We start from the raw sequence: 19,775 nt of genomic DNA, 5'->3' as shown, positions 1-19,775 counted from the left end.
GGAGTCAGCAACTTATAGGAAAGGCTCCAATTTTGTTTTATTTGAAAACTAAAATTACACTGAGTGACTATCCTTTATTGTTTTTTTATTTTATTTGAAGGTGAAAAGTACTTCTTTTTTCCAAACTGTGGGAGACGGAAGGTGCACTTAGCCACAAACACGGCAGGGCAGAGTGTCGGTTTTGTTCCCATATATCTGAGAGATGGTAGCTCTGCTGCTAAAGAGCCAACAAAGATACTTCTGCTCACTGGGACATTATGTCCATTCCTGGTTCTCTTCTGAAACAGCTTTCTTTTTCAGTCATCTGAATTCACATGGGGTCATAGACCTCTGAATTCTCGCTCACGGAAATCTTAACAGACATCTTCCCTTCCTCTGTTTCTGTGGCCACTCTTCTAGCCTTTTCTAATGAGTTTTCTCTGTCATTGCAGTTGGTTCTTCTTTTGGTTTGACCTTGTTTTAGAACGTGATGTTTTGTAATAATTAAAAATTTTAGGAACCTTTATATAACTTTATAAATTGTTCATCTTCACAAAAGCTGTTTCAAATCAGTCTTTTTAAAATTTTTATCTAGCAATGAGGAGTTTTGTTGCACACTGTCCTGAACTCCTAACTGAAGATGTGATTAGAAAATTGATGACCCCTATTGAATGTGCCATGACTATGATGTCACAGTAAGTAGGCAATTAGAACACATTAACATCCAATTTTATATATTTAAAAATTGCCATGTTTTGTAATTCCCTATACTGTCATATAGAAAATGTATTAAACTTTATGTAAAATGACTTTAAAAATTATAGTGATATAGATTGAAATAAAGTTGTGTTTTATAGTGTTTCTGTTACTCACAGTAAAAGTCACAAAATAAACAAAAATGTAATACTTACCAGTGCACTTTGACGGTACATTGATATCATCTGGGTATCATCTGGATATCACATTGATGTGACTGGAAAAGAATGTTTGTAAGTACTGCTCATTCTAATAAGCTGATATGAATCATATGTTTGACATTTTAGCATTCCCTCTGTAATTAAAGCCCATGGAGCTCATCTGAAAGCTAGTGCCGCCATGGTCCGTTTAAGGCTTTATGATATCTTGGCGTTGTTACCTCCAAAAACTTACGAAGGTAAGTAAAATATATGGATGTTTAATAAAAATTCTTCATCATGCCTTTCCAGTTCTTCACAATATCATAGAGTTCTGACCCTGGCTACCCCACTGACTATGCAAAGGAAGGCCACCATTTCCTTTTCATCGTACTGAGTAGCTGACACTTGTTGAGTACTGCTGTGTTCCAGGTCCCATCCTAAGCCCTTTATAAGTTGGTATCTCTGACTCTAACCACAAACCTTATGAGGCTAAAATAGAGCTTTGTTTAAAGGTGAAGAATCTTGAATCCCTAGAGGTTGTGGAGCTTGCACGGGTCTGGGAGGTAGTAGCAAGCTTGGATTCAAACCCAGCTGGTTCATATTCAGAGTCTATGCTTTTGATGACTATCCTAACTGTTATGATACAGCCAATATCATCTGGAGGGAGAATATTAATGTACTTTTGCAGAAGTTAAATGTCATATAAAATGTTAATATCCCAGTGCAACCATGCCTGAGAATTTTGATATGCTCTGGTTCAGTGTTTGCACATCATTGAGTAATTAATAGTAAATAATAGTCATATTTAACATATTAAAATAAAGAATTTTTCCTGAATTTAAGTTTTTTATTTAAATAATTTGGACTAAAAGGCACAATACAATAATGAAGAAGTGCCATTATTGTGTATTAAAACCAGCAATGAAATATTTAATACTGATTTTTCAAAAAAGGAAACGGGGATTTAATTATTTTACTTCTGTTGAACATATTGCTGCTCTTTTTAGGTAATGATTGTCATCTTAAAAAGTATTATTTTTTATCTGATCTGAAGTTCTGTTTTTTAGGCTCTTTCAACGCACTTCTTAGAGAACTGGTAGCAGAATTCACTTTGACTGACAACTCAGCCAACACAACTACTTCCCTCCTCAGATCCCTCTGCCACTATGATGATAGTGTTCTTCTTGGGTCCTGGCTTCAAGAAACTGATCATAAATCAATTGAAGACCAGGTAGTAAACTATACATTGAAATGATTACTAGCTTGATTGATAAACAATGGTACTAGTATACATTGTCATTTAAAAAGAAAATATTGTAGACTAAGGTTGACTTTTCATTTATCTTTCTTAAGACATTTAAAAATAACTTCTTAGTGATGGATAAATAAGGAGAAAAGGTAAGCAGCAATAGTTAGAATTGGGTGAATTGTTTTTATTTAATAGTCTGTGTATTTAGCTATCCTGTGGTTGCTTTTGCAAAGATCAGTTTTGACTAGCTTTTTGATTGTTGGTGTTCTGTTTTGGTTTAATTTATTTTGTGACAGATTAGAAAGGAATAAAATTTAGTAGACTGAAGATTTAGAACCTTTTTTGCCCACTGAATACATTATTTCATATGTACTTTTAAAAAGTTTCTAAAAGTCACTTTAAGAAACTTTTTTTGTGGGTTTAAGTTATTCCTGATGTTATTTTGCTTACACATTTTAAGGTGGTAAAAATGTTTTAGAATGAACAAGATTTTTTTTTAATTATATTTTTTTAAATATAAAATTTAATTGTTGGTAAGTGAGTTTCCTAAAATAGATTTCAAATGATTTTTATGTCCTCTTTTTGCAGCTCCAGCCAAACAGTGCATCTGGGAGTGGGGCTCTGGAGCATGATCCATCCTCCATTTACTTACGAATACCTGCAGGAGAAGCTGTGCCTGGGCCTCTTCCCCTTGGAGTTTCAGTCATTGATGCTTCCGTGGCTCTTTTTGGTGTAGTGTTTCCTCATGTTTCTTTTAAACACCGGTTAGTATAAAGTCATAGTTAAATTATTTTTAAGTAGTAGATTTTCCCAGCCAATGAGTTTCCTTCTATTTCTCATTCATTAAGTGTTTTTATGGTGAAAAGATGTGGAATTTTGTCATTTTTTCATTGCATCAATTGAGATGATTTGGGGTTTTTTTCCTTCATTCTATTAAGGTGACATATCACATTGATTAATTTTTGTCTGTTGAGCCATCCTCAAATTCCAGGAATAAATCCCACTTGGTCATAGTGTATAAACCTTTTAATGTACTGCTTTAGTTTGCTCGTATTTTGTTCAAGATTTCTTTCTTTTTTTTTTTTAAGCGTATAACATATTTTTAAAAATTATTTATTTTAATTGAAGTTTAATTACTTTACAACTTTGTAGTGGTTTTTGCCATACATTGACATGAATCAGCCATGAGTGTACTTGTGTCCCCCATCCTGCTATTTTTTTTTTTCATTTATTTTTATTAGTTGGAGGCTAATTACTTTATAGTATTGTAGTGGTTTTTGCCATACATTGACATGAATCAGCCATGGATTTACATGTGTTCCCCATCCCAATCCCCCCTCCCACCTCCCTCCCCATCCCATCCCTCTGGGTCTTCCCAGTGCACCAGACCTGAGCACTTGTCTCATGCACCCAACCTGGGCTGGTGATCTGTTTCAATTTCTATGTCAGTATTCATATTTGTAATTTTCTTATAGTGTCTGCCTGTCTTTGGTATCAGTGTAAAAGTTTTCAAAATATATTCTGGATGCAAAAACAAACAAAAGTGTTCACACAATAGTCTCAGAAACATAATATCATAAATTACATGCAGACTCCACATAATTTGAAACTGTTTTTCAGGTTTGAGCCCATGTTCTGTCATCTAGTAATTATTGTATTATGGACCAGGTCTTATACAACAAAGTTTTCATTGTAGTAATTTGTTTGCCAGTTTATAAGGCATAGTAGGTTTGCCTGTATCTTTAATTAGGGACAGCAATTTTCCATATCTTTTGATTTTGTTACTGAGAAAGTAAATGAATGAGAAGTCTACTCCCTGATATAGCATTTGTCAGATGGTTAAAGTCTGGAAATTGGAACACTAAAGTAACTGATTCTTTTTTTAATGGGAACATTTTAGTTTGCTATGCTTTATGTCCACAGACACTGTACTTAATTTTTAGGTGCTTTATACTTATAGTGATTTTCCCAGAAGAAGGACTAAAAATGAATTAATGTAAAATCTTCACAGATAGTTCAAGTTTTAAAAGCTATGCCTCAAGAACATTGTTGTATTTGCATAGAAAAGATAGCATGTCTTCACATATGTAGGTTGCTTGGTTAATTGTTTTTTAACTTGAGGGGAAAATTTTGAATATGGAATTTTACTTTATCCAGATATCTTCGAGAACATTTGGTTGCCACATGAATGTTAAAGACTTAAAAGTGAAAGAATCTTATGAAACATCTATTTTAATGTTCTTGTTTTAAAACTAAAGAAATCTAGGTTTGAGAGCTTGTGGTTTGCCAAAAATTATACAGCTAGTTGTGAAAGCTGTAACCAGAATCCAGGATTATCTTAACTTTATTAAATCACTTTTGTGAAACAAGATGAAGTAAAAATAGATAATCCTATCAAAAATATAATATATAACATAAATATCCAGGGATGGAGGAATCAGTGAATACATTATGGAAAGTTGATAGGCTGAAGTATGTTTTACGGAGACAATGTTTTGATATCAGCAAATGCTCATTATATAATGTTAAATGAAGAACGTAAAAGACAAGAAGTGTTGCAGTTTTGAATTTAAAATATGTTAAAATCTTCAGCGGTTATTCCTAGGTAGTAACTTTTTCTTGATATTTTTCAAATTAAAAGAAATACTTTATAGTAGGGGAAACCTTTTTTTTTAAATTGCGCGTTTGAGATCAGTTACAGGCACACGATGTTTGATGGCCGTGTTGGAGCACATGTCCATCTTCTTAGGTGTGTACCTGAAAACAATGTGGACAGTACCCTGCTTCCTCACCGTAGATGTGGGTCAGCGTCAGAGAGGTGTGCGCATGTCTGCCCGAATAGGTGTCCTCTAAGTACCTCTGACTGGGGTTCCTCCTGGAGGAGAGATGGTTTCTTCCTGTCGGGTTTTTGAAGAATGCTTTGACATGAGACCTGTGGCCTTTTATAATTGAGCTTAAACCCTTCCAGTGAAATTTCCCTAGATTCCTTTGCCCTACTCCATTTCTTTTTAGAAGAATCTGATGTGACCTCATTCTCTTTAATCAGAATTGTCTCAAATGGCTGTGATTTGGGGAAGAGGGGTAACTGTCTTATTTTTAAAAAAATGAAAGAGTGACACAACCAATTCACCTCTGATTTTTCACATTTAACAAAAGTGACCAAGCTAAATCTTTAAAAACAACAACAACAACAACAAAAACAACTCCCAATTAGCTTCCGGAAACAGGGCATGAAGTACTATTTTCTTCTATGTGTGAACATTTAAAAATTTCCAACCTAAAAATCTTCCACAGAGATGCACAGCTAATGATGGTTATTCTGTTCAAGAAACCTTGAGCATCTACTTTGTTGCACACGGAAGATGACTCAGATTATGACCTCATTTTGCTGATTGAAACTTAATGTTAGTCTCTTGTGTTGCACCAGTTGTTGGATGTTTGTATATTAATTCAAAGGAGTGGGGAGCTGGTTTAGACCAGGAAATGAAAATAGAGACGTGATAGCACGGGGCATTATTTGTTAAACAGCTTGTCTTATCTCTGTTTTTTGAGCCATATTTGAATAAAAAGTATTGCTAATGTAATCTTTATTCTATTATAGATTACAGATGTTGGATCACTTTGCTGAATGTGTTAAACAAGCCAAAGGTGTTCGCCAGCAGGCGGTGCAGCTTAATATCTTTACAGCTGTACTTAGCGCACTAAAGGTATTTACTTTTAAAACATAGCAAATGTTCTAAACTGAGATTTTACTTTAATACAGTAATTCAGGCATACCTAGACTATTATATAATCTGTAATATTAAGTTGTTCATCTATTATATGGTAATATTAAGATATTACTGTTTTGAAATAAAAGGATAACAGGTAAAGAGTTTAAATGGGCATGAATTAAATCATATTTTGTAAACTTCAGGGAAAGAGATGTAGACATTGGTTATGCAGAAAAGATTGGTACCATTTATATAATCATCAGTATACATCTTTTTTAGAGACTGTCAGCTACCAACCTCTCGAGTTTTTAAAAAGGAGAGGTGTGGTCATGGTTCCCCTCAGCGGCTGGAAGGCTAGCGAACGACTGTAATGTTGCTGTAGAGTATGCTTTTATTCATAGGTTCACTAATGGCTCTGCTGTAGTTAACACTTTCCCTAGGCAGTGTGACTTAGATTTTTGGCCTCAAGTAAATAAATAATTTTAAGTTCCAGGACAGTAAGTATAACTAGAACCAGAGATATTTACCTTTAGTATGATGAAGAAACTGTGTCAGCATTCATGCTTTGTCACTTAGTCCTGTCTGACTCTTTGCAGCCCCATGGTCTGTAGCCTGCCAGGCTCCTCTGTCCGTGGGATTCTCCAGGCATGGATGATGGAGTGGGTTGTCATGCCCTCCTCCAGGGGATCTTCTCGACCCAGGGATCGAACCTGGGTCTCCAGCATTACAGGCAGATTCTTTACCATCTGAGCCACCAACATTCAGTTACTGATTATTCTTACCTCATTTTGTCTTTAAGTGTCTACTGGATATCCTCTTTGTGACATAATTATCATCTCTGGCATTTTTATATAAACGTATCAGAGTTTCATGTTCATCAGGCCTTTTTCCTTCCTTAAAGTTAGAATGATAAATTTCAATCAGTTAATAACAGTTGTTTTAATAATACAGCGTCCTTTATATATAAAAACAACTTTTAAGTATGTGTCTTTGGATAGAGACACTCCTAGGGATTGTTGGTTTTAGGGTTGATTCAGCTGTAACTATGTTAGACATCATGTTCTGAAATCATGTTTAGGAAAATGATTGCTGTCAATTTAAAAGGTGTTACTTCTAAGCATAGTATATGCATGGGAAAGCTGGCTGAAGAGAGTAATGTGTGAAGATGTTAATTTACAAATATTGCAGTACTTTTTTTTTTTTTTTTAATAACCATAGGGCCTCGCTGAAAACAAAAGTACTTTAGGACCAGAAGAAGTTCGTAAATCTGCTCTGACACTGGTTATGGGGGCTCTGGACAATCCAAACCCCATCCTACGGTGTGCAGCAGGGGAAGCTCTTGGAAGAATGGCTCAGGTGGTTGGAGAAGCAACTTTTATTGCTAAAATGGCCCAATATAGCTTTGACAAGTGAGTCTCCCTATCAACTAGTAATTTTCTCTCATAGTCAATGATGTCATTTAGATAATCAATAATTATTATTAACCAGACCATGTATTTTCTACACGGTACATGCTTTCAATGTGGTGTAGGTTTCTTTTTCAGCTCTTGGATGTTATATAATGGAATCAAGAGGATTGTTAATAAGGGGTTCTCTCAATTATGTGTACTTTGCTCTTAAAGAGGTTCTTTGAAGTTCTTTTCTCTCATTTCTGCTCCCCTGACCCCACCATTGCCATTGTTCTTTCTGTTAATATTTCACTTTTTGGACAAGCCATTCTTTTTCTTACTACTACTAAGTTTATCATTACTTAAATTATTTCTGAAACAGGGGATATATTTAGCATTAGCTTTTAGGAATTTTGTGGCATATTAATTTAGAAGAGTGATATCAGAGATCCAAATAAATGTGATTAAGATGATAAATACAGTTATTAGTGACTGTTGGTTATTAATCAAGTACTTAAGTAGAGCAGTTGAAAATCAAGAGTGGTTAGGAATTAACACTTGGGTAATGTAAACTAATCATTCTTATGTTTGGTATATCTTCAGTATTAATTATACTAAACTACATCATGATTATTAACAAGAGAGAGATTGGGAGAAGCAGTGGTTGTGAAGTAGTAATTCTAAAGAAGTGTTTTCTGAACTCGTGTGTATCTGAGAATTGTTGTCCTTGTCTTCATGCACAAGTGGCACAGTTTGGCAGGTTGAGGATAATGCCCCAGTGTTATCGCTTGACTCACTAAGGATAATACAAGTGGGCAGAATACAGTCAAAATATTCCCACTTAGTCTTCTGCAGGATAGCTTCAGTTATTTTCTAGTGATCGATTAGCTTTACCTTTTTCAAGTATCTCTCATTGATCTTGAAATCAATTTTTGTTAAAGATATTTTAAAAGAACCAATCTTAACTACCTATTTTGTGGTTTGTATTCTGTTATTAATAGGTAAAATTGGAATGTATTTCTTTGGAAAACTCTTGAATGGTTAATTTTTCTTTAGTTACCAGGGGTTTTAATTTATGTGTCTTCAATACCTATCAGAGTATCTGTTTCATACCTAATCTGGTGAAACACAAGGACATTTTATTCATATTCATACCTGTCCGGTTAATGGTTTGCGGGTGTTCTTAATGCTTAGTTTCATTAGCTCTTCCAAATAGTTTATTATGATCTAAAATAAATTATTACATAGATTTTAAGTTACCCTTTTTTTTACATTTTAATTTATTTGAAACTGGGACTTGTAAAATCTCCATGAAGTGTTATAATTATTTGGCAGCATTCTCACTTTAACACCTCTGGGAAATGTATATTCTTCTATTTTAGATTATTTACTTTATTGAATAGATAATTATTACTGACAAAATTGGCTCAACTTTCATTTTAGCTCACTGACTTGAACTTTGAAAAGTAACTATGTGAAGGAAGCTTTCTAATCTGTATAATGCTTTAGAATGCACAGATGTCATTGATTCTTCTTTCATTTCTCAAAACAACTGCTATATAGGAATAATGATAATGTTTTGTTTTACAGATGGAGAAACTGAGGTATAGAGAGATAAAGACCCAAGGATATAATATATTAGAAATATTGCTAAAGGATTTCCCAGGTAGTCCAGTGGTTAAGACTCCACACTTGCAATGCAGAGGGATCAGGTTCAATCTCTGGTCTGGTCATGGCATGTATGCCATGTGGTGTGGTCGGAAAAAAAACAAAAGTACTACTCTGGATGTACTTAGTTCACTTCCTTCATCACTACGTTTCCTAATGTCTATTCTAGCTTGACAGCATTTGTACTTTTCTTTGCCATAGGCAAGCTAACCAGCCAGTCTTGGGATGGTTTTTTATCCCTTGACTGTATTTCACTTTTACGAGTTTAATTATGGATGGTTTATTGAGAGTTATAATACCGTTTGTTTGGGTTTTCTTTTAGTAATATAGTTTTGAAAATGTAATCAAAGTTGCTTTCTAGGCTCCTTTGCAATTTTAGGAGCTTTGTTCTTAGTGGGATTTTCATCTTCTCTAACAGTAACTATGTTGGTGCGTGATTATGTCATAGTCTTTTTGTCTTATTTGTCTTTTATTGAAAGCACCAGTGGTTAAAGTATATTTCAAGTGTCTCTTGTATTTTCGAGGAATAATTAATATTAAAAACTCTGAAGTTGTAGTTTCTTTTTCATGTTTTCTCTGAAATGAAAATAGGCTTTTATTCAGTGAAATGTGTGCTTTTAGCCCTTTTAAATTAAGTCTCTAACTCTTGTTAATGAGTTCAGGTTCAGGTTCAGGTCTGTCTCTTAGTCGTGTCCGACTCTTTGTGACCCCATGAATCGCAGCACCCAGGCCTCCCTGTCCATCAGCAGCTCCCGGAGTTTACTCAAACTCATGCCCATCGAGTCAGTGATGCCATCCAGCCATCTCATCCTCTGTTAATGAGTAGAGAAAGAAGTAATCATGATTGTAATCTTTCCTGATTTCCAGAATAGATCCCTTTTATTGTGTGATTCATGAGTTTGTTGTTGCCATGGGGAGAGAGAAGAAACAATCCCCGAAGCATGACTCTTTTCCAGGTTGAAGTCGGCTCGAGACGTCGTGTCCAGAACTGGCCACTCATTGGCTCTGGGCTGTTTGCATCGTTATGTTGGTGGTATTGGCTCAGGACAACATCTGAAGACCAGTGTCAGCATTTTGTTGGCTCTGGCACAGGATGGAACATCCTCTGAAGTCCAGGTCGGATATCAAGTTTTTTATTATGAAATTTGAAAATATTATTTGTAGGAAAATTTATTTCTAAAAAATGATAATGATTCTGATGAGGTGTTAGGGAAAATGTCTTAGGGTCTTTCTCTATCATTTTGTTTTATGAGTGTATAACAGGATTTTGTACTTGAACCTACCTAAAGTCTGTCTTATTCTGGGAATTTGACCCATTCCATACATTACTTGAAGCATTGTTTCTTTTTATTATTTATTATCCTTGGTACATGTTTCCTCTTCTTTGTATTTCCTCACATTAGGTAGATGGATCAATTTCTTTTAATAACCTTTCTCTCTCCCTTCCTCTGATACCCTAACCCAGGTACAGGGTCATGGGTTGAATCTTCAAGTTACTCCTTGAATTTCATTTTTTCTTTCTCTTCAAATATTTTACACAAAAATAGATTTAATTACAGTAAGAGGCAAAAACTTCATGTGTGCGACAATATCCTAGATTCTTGATTTGCCATTTCACATTGATGTACCCCAAAATATTGCGTATATGAATCCAGTAGCTTTCAACTCACCAGCTTCACATTGGGACTCAGATGATGACAGAAACAAGTTTGGTTGCCATTATTGCCTGTTGTTGGTGTGTTTATAGATGGATTCCTTCGCCATAAGAAAAGGATTCAAAATCCACCAAAGGCTTCTTAATCTGCAGTCTTGGTTTGCTTTGACTTCTTGGAAAATGTTTTCAGCTATAAAGCGCAAATGTCCCCAAAGAACTAAAAACACAAATGAAATAATCTTGCCCCTTAAGTGGGTCTATGCTGTTTTTTTTTTTTAAAGCTGTTTTCTAAGTGCTAGACATGTAGTGTTCATGTCACAGGTGAGCCTTGTTTAGCTGTGGAAAAATCCAGCTAAGTTTCTCTGGCATGTGGGATCTTCCTGGGTAAGGGATCGAACTTGAGTGTCTTGCATTGTCAGGCAGATTCTTTACCACTGAGCCACCAGAGAAGCCCCTGTTTTATTTTTTTTAACACTGTTTCCATAGTAATCTGCAAGAAAAGAACACAACTGTAAAATTATTTTGCCTAAGAAGATGCTGCTTTCTTCTTTTATGTCAAAGAGTCAGTGTTAGTTTTCTTTCCTTTGTCTTCCTCTTTTTCTCAGCCCTCTCTCGCTTTGATTTCTTAAAACCACACTCCTGTAAGTGACTGCTTCACGTGATTCATTCCTATGACATGACATTTTACTACAATGTAGATCACATACATTCCCTCAAAGCTGCTATTTCAGTTCTCATCTGCATGTGAATAGTATGGTAGCATTCTTCATTTTTCTGTAAAGTCTCTTCTGTGTTAAGAATCCTAACTCAAAAATTACACTTCACTGTCAAATTATTGTATACATGTATTCAGCTGTAATTACTAGAGATTTATTGTTGAATAGCGGTTTCTTTTTTGTATCCTCAACTCCTGTATTTAGATCTCTGTTCTTATTTTATTTTTACTTGATAGGGAAACTTCCTTTAACAATAATAATCTTGAGAAGGGTTGTTGAGTGGTGTGTTTTTTGATTCCTTGCATAACTGAAATGAACTCTGTTTAATCTTCAAATTTGAATGATATTTGATTGGATATATGATTCCTGGCACACAGTCCTTTTTTTTTCATTATTCATAAATATTTTGATATTTTTTGTGTTGCATGTGAGAGTCTCAGAGTAGCTTAATGTTTTGAGTTAAATTTCCACAGATATTAACATCTCAGTTTTTTATCAGTTATCTATAAAAGCTTTCAAATATGTTCTTTAAGATGTAGAAGGTAACATATAAGCCAATAATCAAATTAAGCAATGTACAATTACTGTAAAGTTTTCCTGCAGTGTGGCTTTGAATATCCAGATGTAAACCTTTAGTGATAAATACATTTTCTTCTTTTATGCTGTGCATGTATTTTCAACTCCCAAAGACATCAGTTTATGTATTGATAATAAATTTCTAACATAATGGAGCTTATAGACATCATAGCTGTCTTTCTCCCTGGCTTTTTATTTCTTTTGCTAAGGAACTTATCTGAAATATGCCTATAGGTTTATAACCTTACATTTTGGTTTACTAGCATTTTCCCTCTATCCTTGCAGCTTAGAAATTTCATCAAGTTGTGTATAAGTTCATCTTTTCTTTTTCACTTTCTGGTACTTATTTGCATATTGAGCCTCTTGTCTTTTTCCTCATTATTTTAATTTTTTTGTATTTTCACTGTGTGTTACATGATAATCTTCTGACTGAACTTCCAGTTGAAAAAGTAATGATTTTTGTATTTAATAATTTGTTGTTTAGTTGCTCAGTCATGTCCAACTCTTCTGTGACCCCGTGGACTATGGCCCACCAGGCTCTGTCCTTGGGATTTCCCAGGCAAGAATATTGTAGTGGGTTGCCATTTCCTTCTCCAGTATTTAATAATAATTATTCTTTTTTTCTAGCTTTTTACTGAACATTTAATATAAATCCTGGTGTGTTTTTTTAAAAAAAACCCTTCTCCTTTGTGCCTTTTATTGCCTTTAAAATCCTTGCAATAGTTTTATTAAAATACTTTCTTTTCTTCTTCCATTATTTTGTTTCTCCAAAATGTGTATTCTGGTCTTCCTCCCTCAAGCTGCTGTATTCCTATTACTTTTCTCACTCAGTAGGTATAGTTTCTATACGTAATTGTCCAACTCAGGTTGCTTAATTCCCTAGGATTGGAATAGATTGACAAGTAGTAGAAAGTAAGGTATGGATTTTTTTTTTCCTACCACGTTGTCAAGTTGGGAAACTTCTCTATTGAGACCTCTGTGTCCTCAGCTCAGGAGTGCTACTCTCCTTTGGAGATGCCAATAGCAAAAATAAAAGGTACTGGTTTCCCCCTCCGCTGAGAGGAATGAGAAAGTTGGACCAGATGACTTTAACTTATGAAAAGAAAAAGGGAAAGGCAGTTTCCCTATCTGTTAGGACATACTCTGTGCTTCTCGTGCTGTCTGTATCCTAAAGACCAAAAGAGAAGAGTTGCAATGGGACCAGAGAAGGGGTGCTAAGACGGCCTTCACATCCCTTCTGTAAGTAGCCCACACACCCACTCAGAACCTTCCAGACGCTGCAGCCCAGGCTTCCCAGCATAGATGGTGCCTCCCCGCATCCTTCTGCTTGACACAGAGAGGCTTCTAGTAAGGCTGCAGTTGAGTTAGGAAGGCCAGCCAGCAACACCCCCATCTCTCCCGCACTTACCTGGTACATGCTGCTTCACTGCAGCAAAGCCCAAACCTATCATAGGGAGGCCTACGAAGAGAGTTCTATAAATGAGGTGCCCAGAAACTGGAGAAGGAGGCAGACGGCATCAGTGGTGACAAAGCACTTCAGTCGGCAGAACGCCTGGGCTATGGTGGGGTCCTAAGAAGACCTCATGAAAAAGGTGAGGCTGGAGCCCTAGTGAAGAAGGGTGACTTTACTGAGAACAGCAAGGAAATGTGAGCCCGAGCCCAGCCAGATCCCCAAGGTGTGAACTGTATGAAGCAGGACCTTTAACTGCTCTTCAGTCAATCCATTGCGGCTTCAAAAATATGTATAGGTAAAATCTCTTAAGAATTGAGAACTGAATGAGGTGTCTGAGAGTGTGTCTTTGGTAATAAAGTGGAGAGTTTTTTTGTTTTTTTTAAAAGATACTTTCTTTAATAACATGTGGATGTGGGCAGCTTAAAGGACTTTTCATTTTTTAAGCCTGTGCTGATTACAGTACATTGCTCCAGGTTAATTCTGCAAATACTATTAGCCACTAAGATGATTTGTGCTTAGTAAACATAAATTAGAGCCTAAAAAGATTCGGTGACTTGAAGAGCTGTTATGTGAATGTCGTTGCTTGAGAAATAGATCTGAGTACTACAGAACATTGGTGTGGTCATGGTTTTATTTCAGGCTAGTTTCTTAGCAAAACTGTAAAGCCATATCGGATGTCCTTAGCATCCACTAAATTAAACTCTCATTACATAAGTTTCTCTTTCTGGGAATTGTGAAATGCATGTAATTATCATAGAGGAAATGATTCGTTCATCGATGAAACTTTTTACCTGACATTTAAAAGTCACACTGCAAAGGAACTTTAAACAAAGCATTTGTGTATCAGTTGCTTTGGTCATTGGCTACTGGTAGCTTATGTGTTGACCTTTACTTATTTAAGGAATATATTTTAAAATATTTCTATTCATTAAAAATGAAAATATTAGTATTATGAAAATTCAAGTTAAAATATCAATTCACTATACTATTTACAATAAAATAAAATTATATTTTATTCCAGACTTGGTCCCTTCACTCGCTTGCTTTGATAGTGGATTCTAGTGGCCCAATGTATCGTGGATATGTAGAGCCAACATTATCTCTAGTTCTTACCTTGCTGTTGACAGTTCCACCCTCACACACAGAAGTTCATCAGTGTTTGGGTAGATGCTTGGGTGCTATAATAACTACTGTTGGACCTGAACTGCAAGGTGGGTAACTTCATCTTAAGCTAAAGGGATTACACAGATAATAACTGTCTTTCAGCTCCCTGAATATTACCTTCACATTGCTTAAGGAAATCTTATAATAATAATAATAATTTTTATGTGTTATGTACTGGCAATTTACTGAACACCTGGAACTCTGCTTTTTATGTGTGCTATTTTATTTACTCCCCTTAAGAAACCTGTGATATGAAGATGCTTTCTGAACTTTTGAACAGAGAAAACATCTAAGTTAAAATGTTACTTGGAGCCCTATGAAGTCAAAGGTAAAAGTGGAGTTCCTTTGGCCTGGGGTGCCATCCACTTGTCTTCATGGACTCTAGCTTCACTTTTTTGTTTTTTTAACTCTAAGGAATATATTATTTTCTCTGAGGAATTAGAGAAATTAATTAACTTGCCTCGAATCATTTAACTGATTTGTAGCCGATTTGTGATCCTAAGGCCCAAATTCTTACCATGTACTTCCACTGAAATAATTCTACAAATGGTTAACTTAAACACTCAGGTCAGAAAATTATTGTGAATTTATGCAAAATATATGGGCTACTTTCAGAGCTTTCTCTTTTCCCCCTACTATTTATTATATCTTTCAGTGAGTCTAGCTTTTTATATGTATTATCTCATTTGATTCTAACAGCAATCCTGATGAAGGTATATCTATCCATTTCACAGATGAAATACTGAGTCTGAGAAAGGTTCAGAACTTTCCCAAGATTTTATATATATTATATAGCTAGTAAGGGCTTCCCAGGTGGCACAGTGGTAGAGAAACTGCCTGCCAATGCAGGAGACTCAGGTTCAGTCCCTGGTTCGGGAAGATCCCCTGGAGAAGGAAGTGGCCGCACACTCCAGTGTTCTTACTGGGAAAATTTCATAGAGGAGCCTGGCAGGCTGTAGTCCATGCACAACTGAGCACACATACACAGACACACACACACCCGCCAGTGAGTCGCTGGAATCAGAGGTCAAGCTCAGGTAAATTTCCTTTGCTTGTTTGCCTGCATTCTTAACTACTATGCTCCGTTGCCTCCATTCGGATAGATACTTTAAAAAGAAGAGGGAAGTGAAAAAAGAAAGGATCTTACGGAGGAATGCTAGGAATGGAAAAACACATGATTTATGCATGTCTCTATCTTGGTCTCAGTGCCCTCTTTGAGAAGGCCGATATTTCTTTCTTCCAGTGAATATCACAGGTATGTAGAGAGAATAAATATGTGCCCTTGATTAAGTGTAGGTGTCTGCCAAGTGCTTTCTGATATGATGGTGAGGCCTGTGTATTTCAAACTAGAGTATAGCTCTTGTGTGACTCTGTGGTCTCCTTGTTTGGTCTCTGCGTAAGTGTGTGCGCTCAGTCTCTTAAGTCACGTCCAGCTCTTTGGACCCTGTGGATTGTAGTTGTCAGGGCCCTCTGGGATTTCCCAGGCAAGAATACTGGAGTAGGTCGCCGTTTCCATCTCCAGGGGATCTTCCCGACCCAGGGATCGAATCTGTATCTCCTGTGTTGGCAGGTGGATTCTTTACCACTAAGCCGCTAGGGAAGCCCTGTTTGGTCTTTATATGTATATAAAAATTTTTTTTTTGCATTGGTAAAATTTTAAATCACTTATATTTGGCAACTAAGACATTTTTATCTAGACAGTGTGTAATACTACACAATTTATTTTTCCTATCTCTGCTGAAATTGCCGTTAATCTTATTAGGAAAATAGGATTTGACATTATTATATCATAGAAGTGGTACTGTTATTTGAACAAAGAACCAGAGAATAAGGAATGTTCTGGCTCTTCCAAAGGAAACAATGATAGGCTTAAAAGACAATATAGTTTATCAGAGGATAAATATAAAGCTAGGTAAATCTAAGAAAGATGCGTTATTGTCATTCATAAACTGTTGTGTTTTGAAATCATTTGTATAGATTTTACAAAGTCTTTGTTTACAAAACCATCAGAAAGAGGGTTATTTATCTTAAAAGTGACTCCTTTTGTAATTTTGATTGAAGCATAGTTGATATACACTATTATATTCATTTCAGGTGTACTGCTTGGTATTTCAGCATTTATATATACTATGAATTGATCGCCACGTTATGTCTAGTAACCATCTATCACCGTATAGTTATCACAGTATTGCTAACTGTATTCTCTATGCTGTATGTTATATCCTTTTAAGAAGTGACTTCTTTTTTGAGGTTGGCTTTCAAGGAGAGGAATTTAGGGGATGACTTTCTTATAACAGGGGACAGGAAAATTAGGCAAATTAACTATGATCCATGGACTGAATCTGTCAGATGCCTGGTTGTTTGGTCTTTTTTTTTTTTTTAACAACCCGTGAGGTGAGAATTGTTTATAAATGGTTATGTAGGCACTTCCCTCATACAGTAGTGTGGATTTTGCCTCCTAGCAAGCAAAATAAAAATATTGGCCGTCTTAAGAAAAGTTTGCTGACTCTTGTTATATAGGATTTTATTCGCTTGATAAAATGTAAGCTGTTAAAATGTAAGGTGAAAAAAAATAAGGGCATTTCTTATAGTGATTTTTAACAGTTGCAATACCAAACCTGCCATAGAGCAAACATACTAGTTAATGTTAATTCAACATAGTTATTCTTTTTTTTTTTTAGGTTGAAGTAGAGTTAATTTACAGTGTGGTGTTAGTTTCAGGTATACTTTTTTGTGTGTTCATTTGGAAAGGGGTTATTTAGAAGATAGTTATTTTCTAGGAATATTTTTGGTGATACTAATAATAAAATCATTGTATTTTACATTGTCTTTTACTTTGCTCCTAGGGAATGGAGCAACAATTTCCACAATCCGTTCTTCTTGTTTGGTGGGTTGTGCGATAACCCAGGACCATTCAGATTCTCTCGTCCAGGCCGCTGCCATATCTTGCCTTCAGCAGCTTCACATGTTTGCACCACGACATGTCAATTTATCCAGTCTTGTTCCTAGCCTTTGTGTAAGTATAAAGCTGTTTCATTCTTTTATTTGTTTAGGGAACCCAAAATTTGTTTTCCAAAAGATCAGACTAGAGCAAAGCAAAAAAGTAAGTTCCTGGATTGTGCATTCTAGAGTTTCAGCTTCAGTAGTCACTTTATGACTGTTCATTTTATTCACTGATTTTCTTTTTCACCTTTTAGGAAATATTTTAATGAACTGTTAGATAAGGTCCAGGGGACTTTCTCTGGATCAAACATACCTCAAAGCTGGGCAAGTATGTTGTACAGAGAATGGAATCTCTTGGGTGCAGCTTTAAGAATAAAAATTTTTTTCTTTTTTAAAAAATGTACAAAAATCATCATACATAGCATGAAAGAAAAATATTAAAGTGTGGTCAACAATGATTATTTATAATAAATGCTAGAAAAGACTATAGACAAGCATATAAACAGGGGATCCTATCATAACCCAGGCATTCAGAAAAGAGTTCCTTGAAAAAATGATACATAAGATGCAAACTGTAGGATAAATAGGAGTTAGTTTGGGGAAAAGTATGATATTGGAGTAACAACACTTATTTTTAAGCAGAAATAAAAATATATGAAAGGTCCTGAGATAGGAAGGAAGGAATGCATTTAAAGAATTATTTAGTCAGAGGCTTAGAGGAAAAGGACGAGGTGGGTCATAAGGGCACAGGATGAAGCTGGACAGTTATTTCGGGGGAATCAGTCCCACACCATCAAGGAGTTTGAATGTGCCACAGTGTGGAAACCAGGTGCATGTGAAATGTTTACAAAGAACATCCTCAAAGAAAATAGTCAATTAATAGTATACACCAGATTGCATTCTGCAACAAGATACATGCCATCCTGTCAAAAGCCATGGCCTAACACCCAAGTTTTGAGGGCACAGATGGCATCTCTTGAGCACGGTGAACTTGTTACATGATACAGCTCTGGCGTGTGTGTGTGTTCAGTAGTGTCCGAGTCCTTGCAGCCCCATGGACTGTAGCCTGCCCGCCTCCTCTGTCCATGGAATTTTCTAGGCAAGAATTTTAGAGTGGGTTGCTATTTCCTCCTCCAGAGAATCTTCTTGGCCCACGGCTCAAACCCCACATCGCCTGCATTGCAGGCAGATGCTTTACTGCTGAGCCACTTGGGGAGCGCAGCTCGGATAGGCGACTGATAAATGTGACGAAGACTCAGACACGCACTCCTCAGATGTCTGGTTCCTCTGTGCATTTTTTTCTCCTTAAATATAATTATACTGTGAAAGTTTTCCTTACGAGATGGAACATATTTAAGAGGATCTGGTCAAGTAATAACATGAATTTCTTTATGTCAGAGGAGGTTATCAGTAAGGGAACACACTGAGTGTCCTGTGTGTTAACGGAAAATAATGTATCCAAAATTATTTTTTTTTAGCATAGCATCAAGGGTTTTGTTACACGGTATATTGGAGCACTCTCCTAAACCTTTTCTAAAAATCTGGGAAAGCGATGGCTTGGGAGATAAAAGATAAAAAAGAGGGCCACTCGAGTGGCTATCTTGATTCCACATTACTAAACGCCCTTTGAGCTGTCTTCATTACCAAGTCTTTTGACACTCTCTAAAAAGTAGTTTACACATGGATTCATCCAAATTTGTGAAATCAGGGCTGTTCATCTCTATTCAGCCATTGCCACCAGAAGAGACCATACTATGTGATACCATATGTAATACCTAACACAAATGAGGTGATTTTTTTTTTCAGGAAATCTATTAAGAGGTAAGCTTCACCACAGTAATCTTTATGAAATTATATAAAAATATTAAAATGTATATGATAGAACTGTTCAAATGTGTTTTTGTAAGAACAGTCACCACTCTGGATTACTTTTATTTTCCTCCTGGCAAGTAGATGCTTTTTATACCATGTGATCATTCATTCTCCTATCCAGATCTTTTCTACACACAGCAAGTCCATTACTTGGGATGATTGTAGGAGATTTCAATGAGAAAAAGACTTGAGCTAACTGCCCATGTCGTCAGTGACAGAGCAGGGATATCTCATTGTCCAGGATATAAGTGCATGGCAGGCACAAGAAGGGATAGGATAGCAAGATGACATACAGTTTAAATAACAGGGCTTTCTGGGCTTCCTTTGTGGCTCAGCTGGTAAAGAATCCTCCTGCAGTGCTGGAGACCTGGGTTCAGTCCCTGGGTTTGGAAGATCCCCTGGAGAAGGGAAAGGCTACCCACTCCAATATTCTAGCCTAGAGAATTCTGTGGACTGTATAGTCCATGGGGTCGCAAAGAGTCAGACAAGACTGAGCGAGTTTCA

General features: G+C 36.0%; 1 protein-coding gene across 2 annotated transcripts in view; it reads left to right on the top strand.

Annotated features, from left to right (window-relative positions):
• Positions 1 to 19,775, top strand: part of HEATR5B (HEAT repeat containing 5B) — a 93,740-nt gene that overhangs the window by 27,268 nt on the left and 46,697 nt on the right. For both annotated transcript variants that reach the window (XM_070476836.1, XM_070476837.1), the window contains exons 13-21: positions 575 to 674; positions 1,023 to 1,132; positions 1,943 to 2,106; positions 2,713 to 2,888; positions 5,726 to 5,831; positions 7,056 to 7,246; positions 9,850 to 10,009; positions 14,314 to 14,503; positions 17,303 to 17,472. In XM_070476836.1, the coding sequence (XP_070332937.1) occupies positions 575 to 674; positions 1,023 to 1,132; positions 1,943 to 2,106; positions 2,713 to 2,888; positions 5,726 to 5,831; positions 7,056 to 7,246; positions 9,850 to 10,009; positions 14,314 to 14,503; positions 17,303 to 17,472 (1,367 nt within the window). The remainder of the gene's footprint in view (positions 1 to 574; positions 675 to 1,022; positions 1,133 to 1,942; positions 2,107 to 2,712; positions 2,889 to 5,725; positions 5,832 to 7,055; positions 7,247 to 9,849; positions 10,010 to 14,313; positions 14,504 to 17,302; positions 17,473 to 19,775) is intronic.

This window comes from Odocoileus virginianus, chromosome 2, assembly GCF_023699985.2.
Source record: "Odocoileus virginianus isolate 20LAN1187 ecotype Illinois chromosome 2, Ovbor_1.2, whole genome shotgun sequence".
Taxonomy (NCBI): Eukaryota; Metazoa; Chordata; class Mammalia; order Artiodactyla; family Cervidae; genus Odocoileus; species Odocoileus virginianus.
This window is presented reverse-complemented; position numbering and strand designations above follow the sequence as displayed.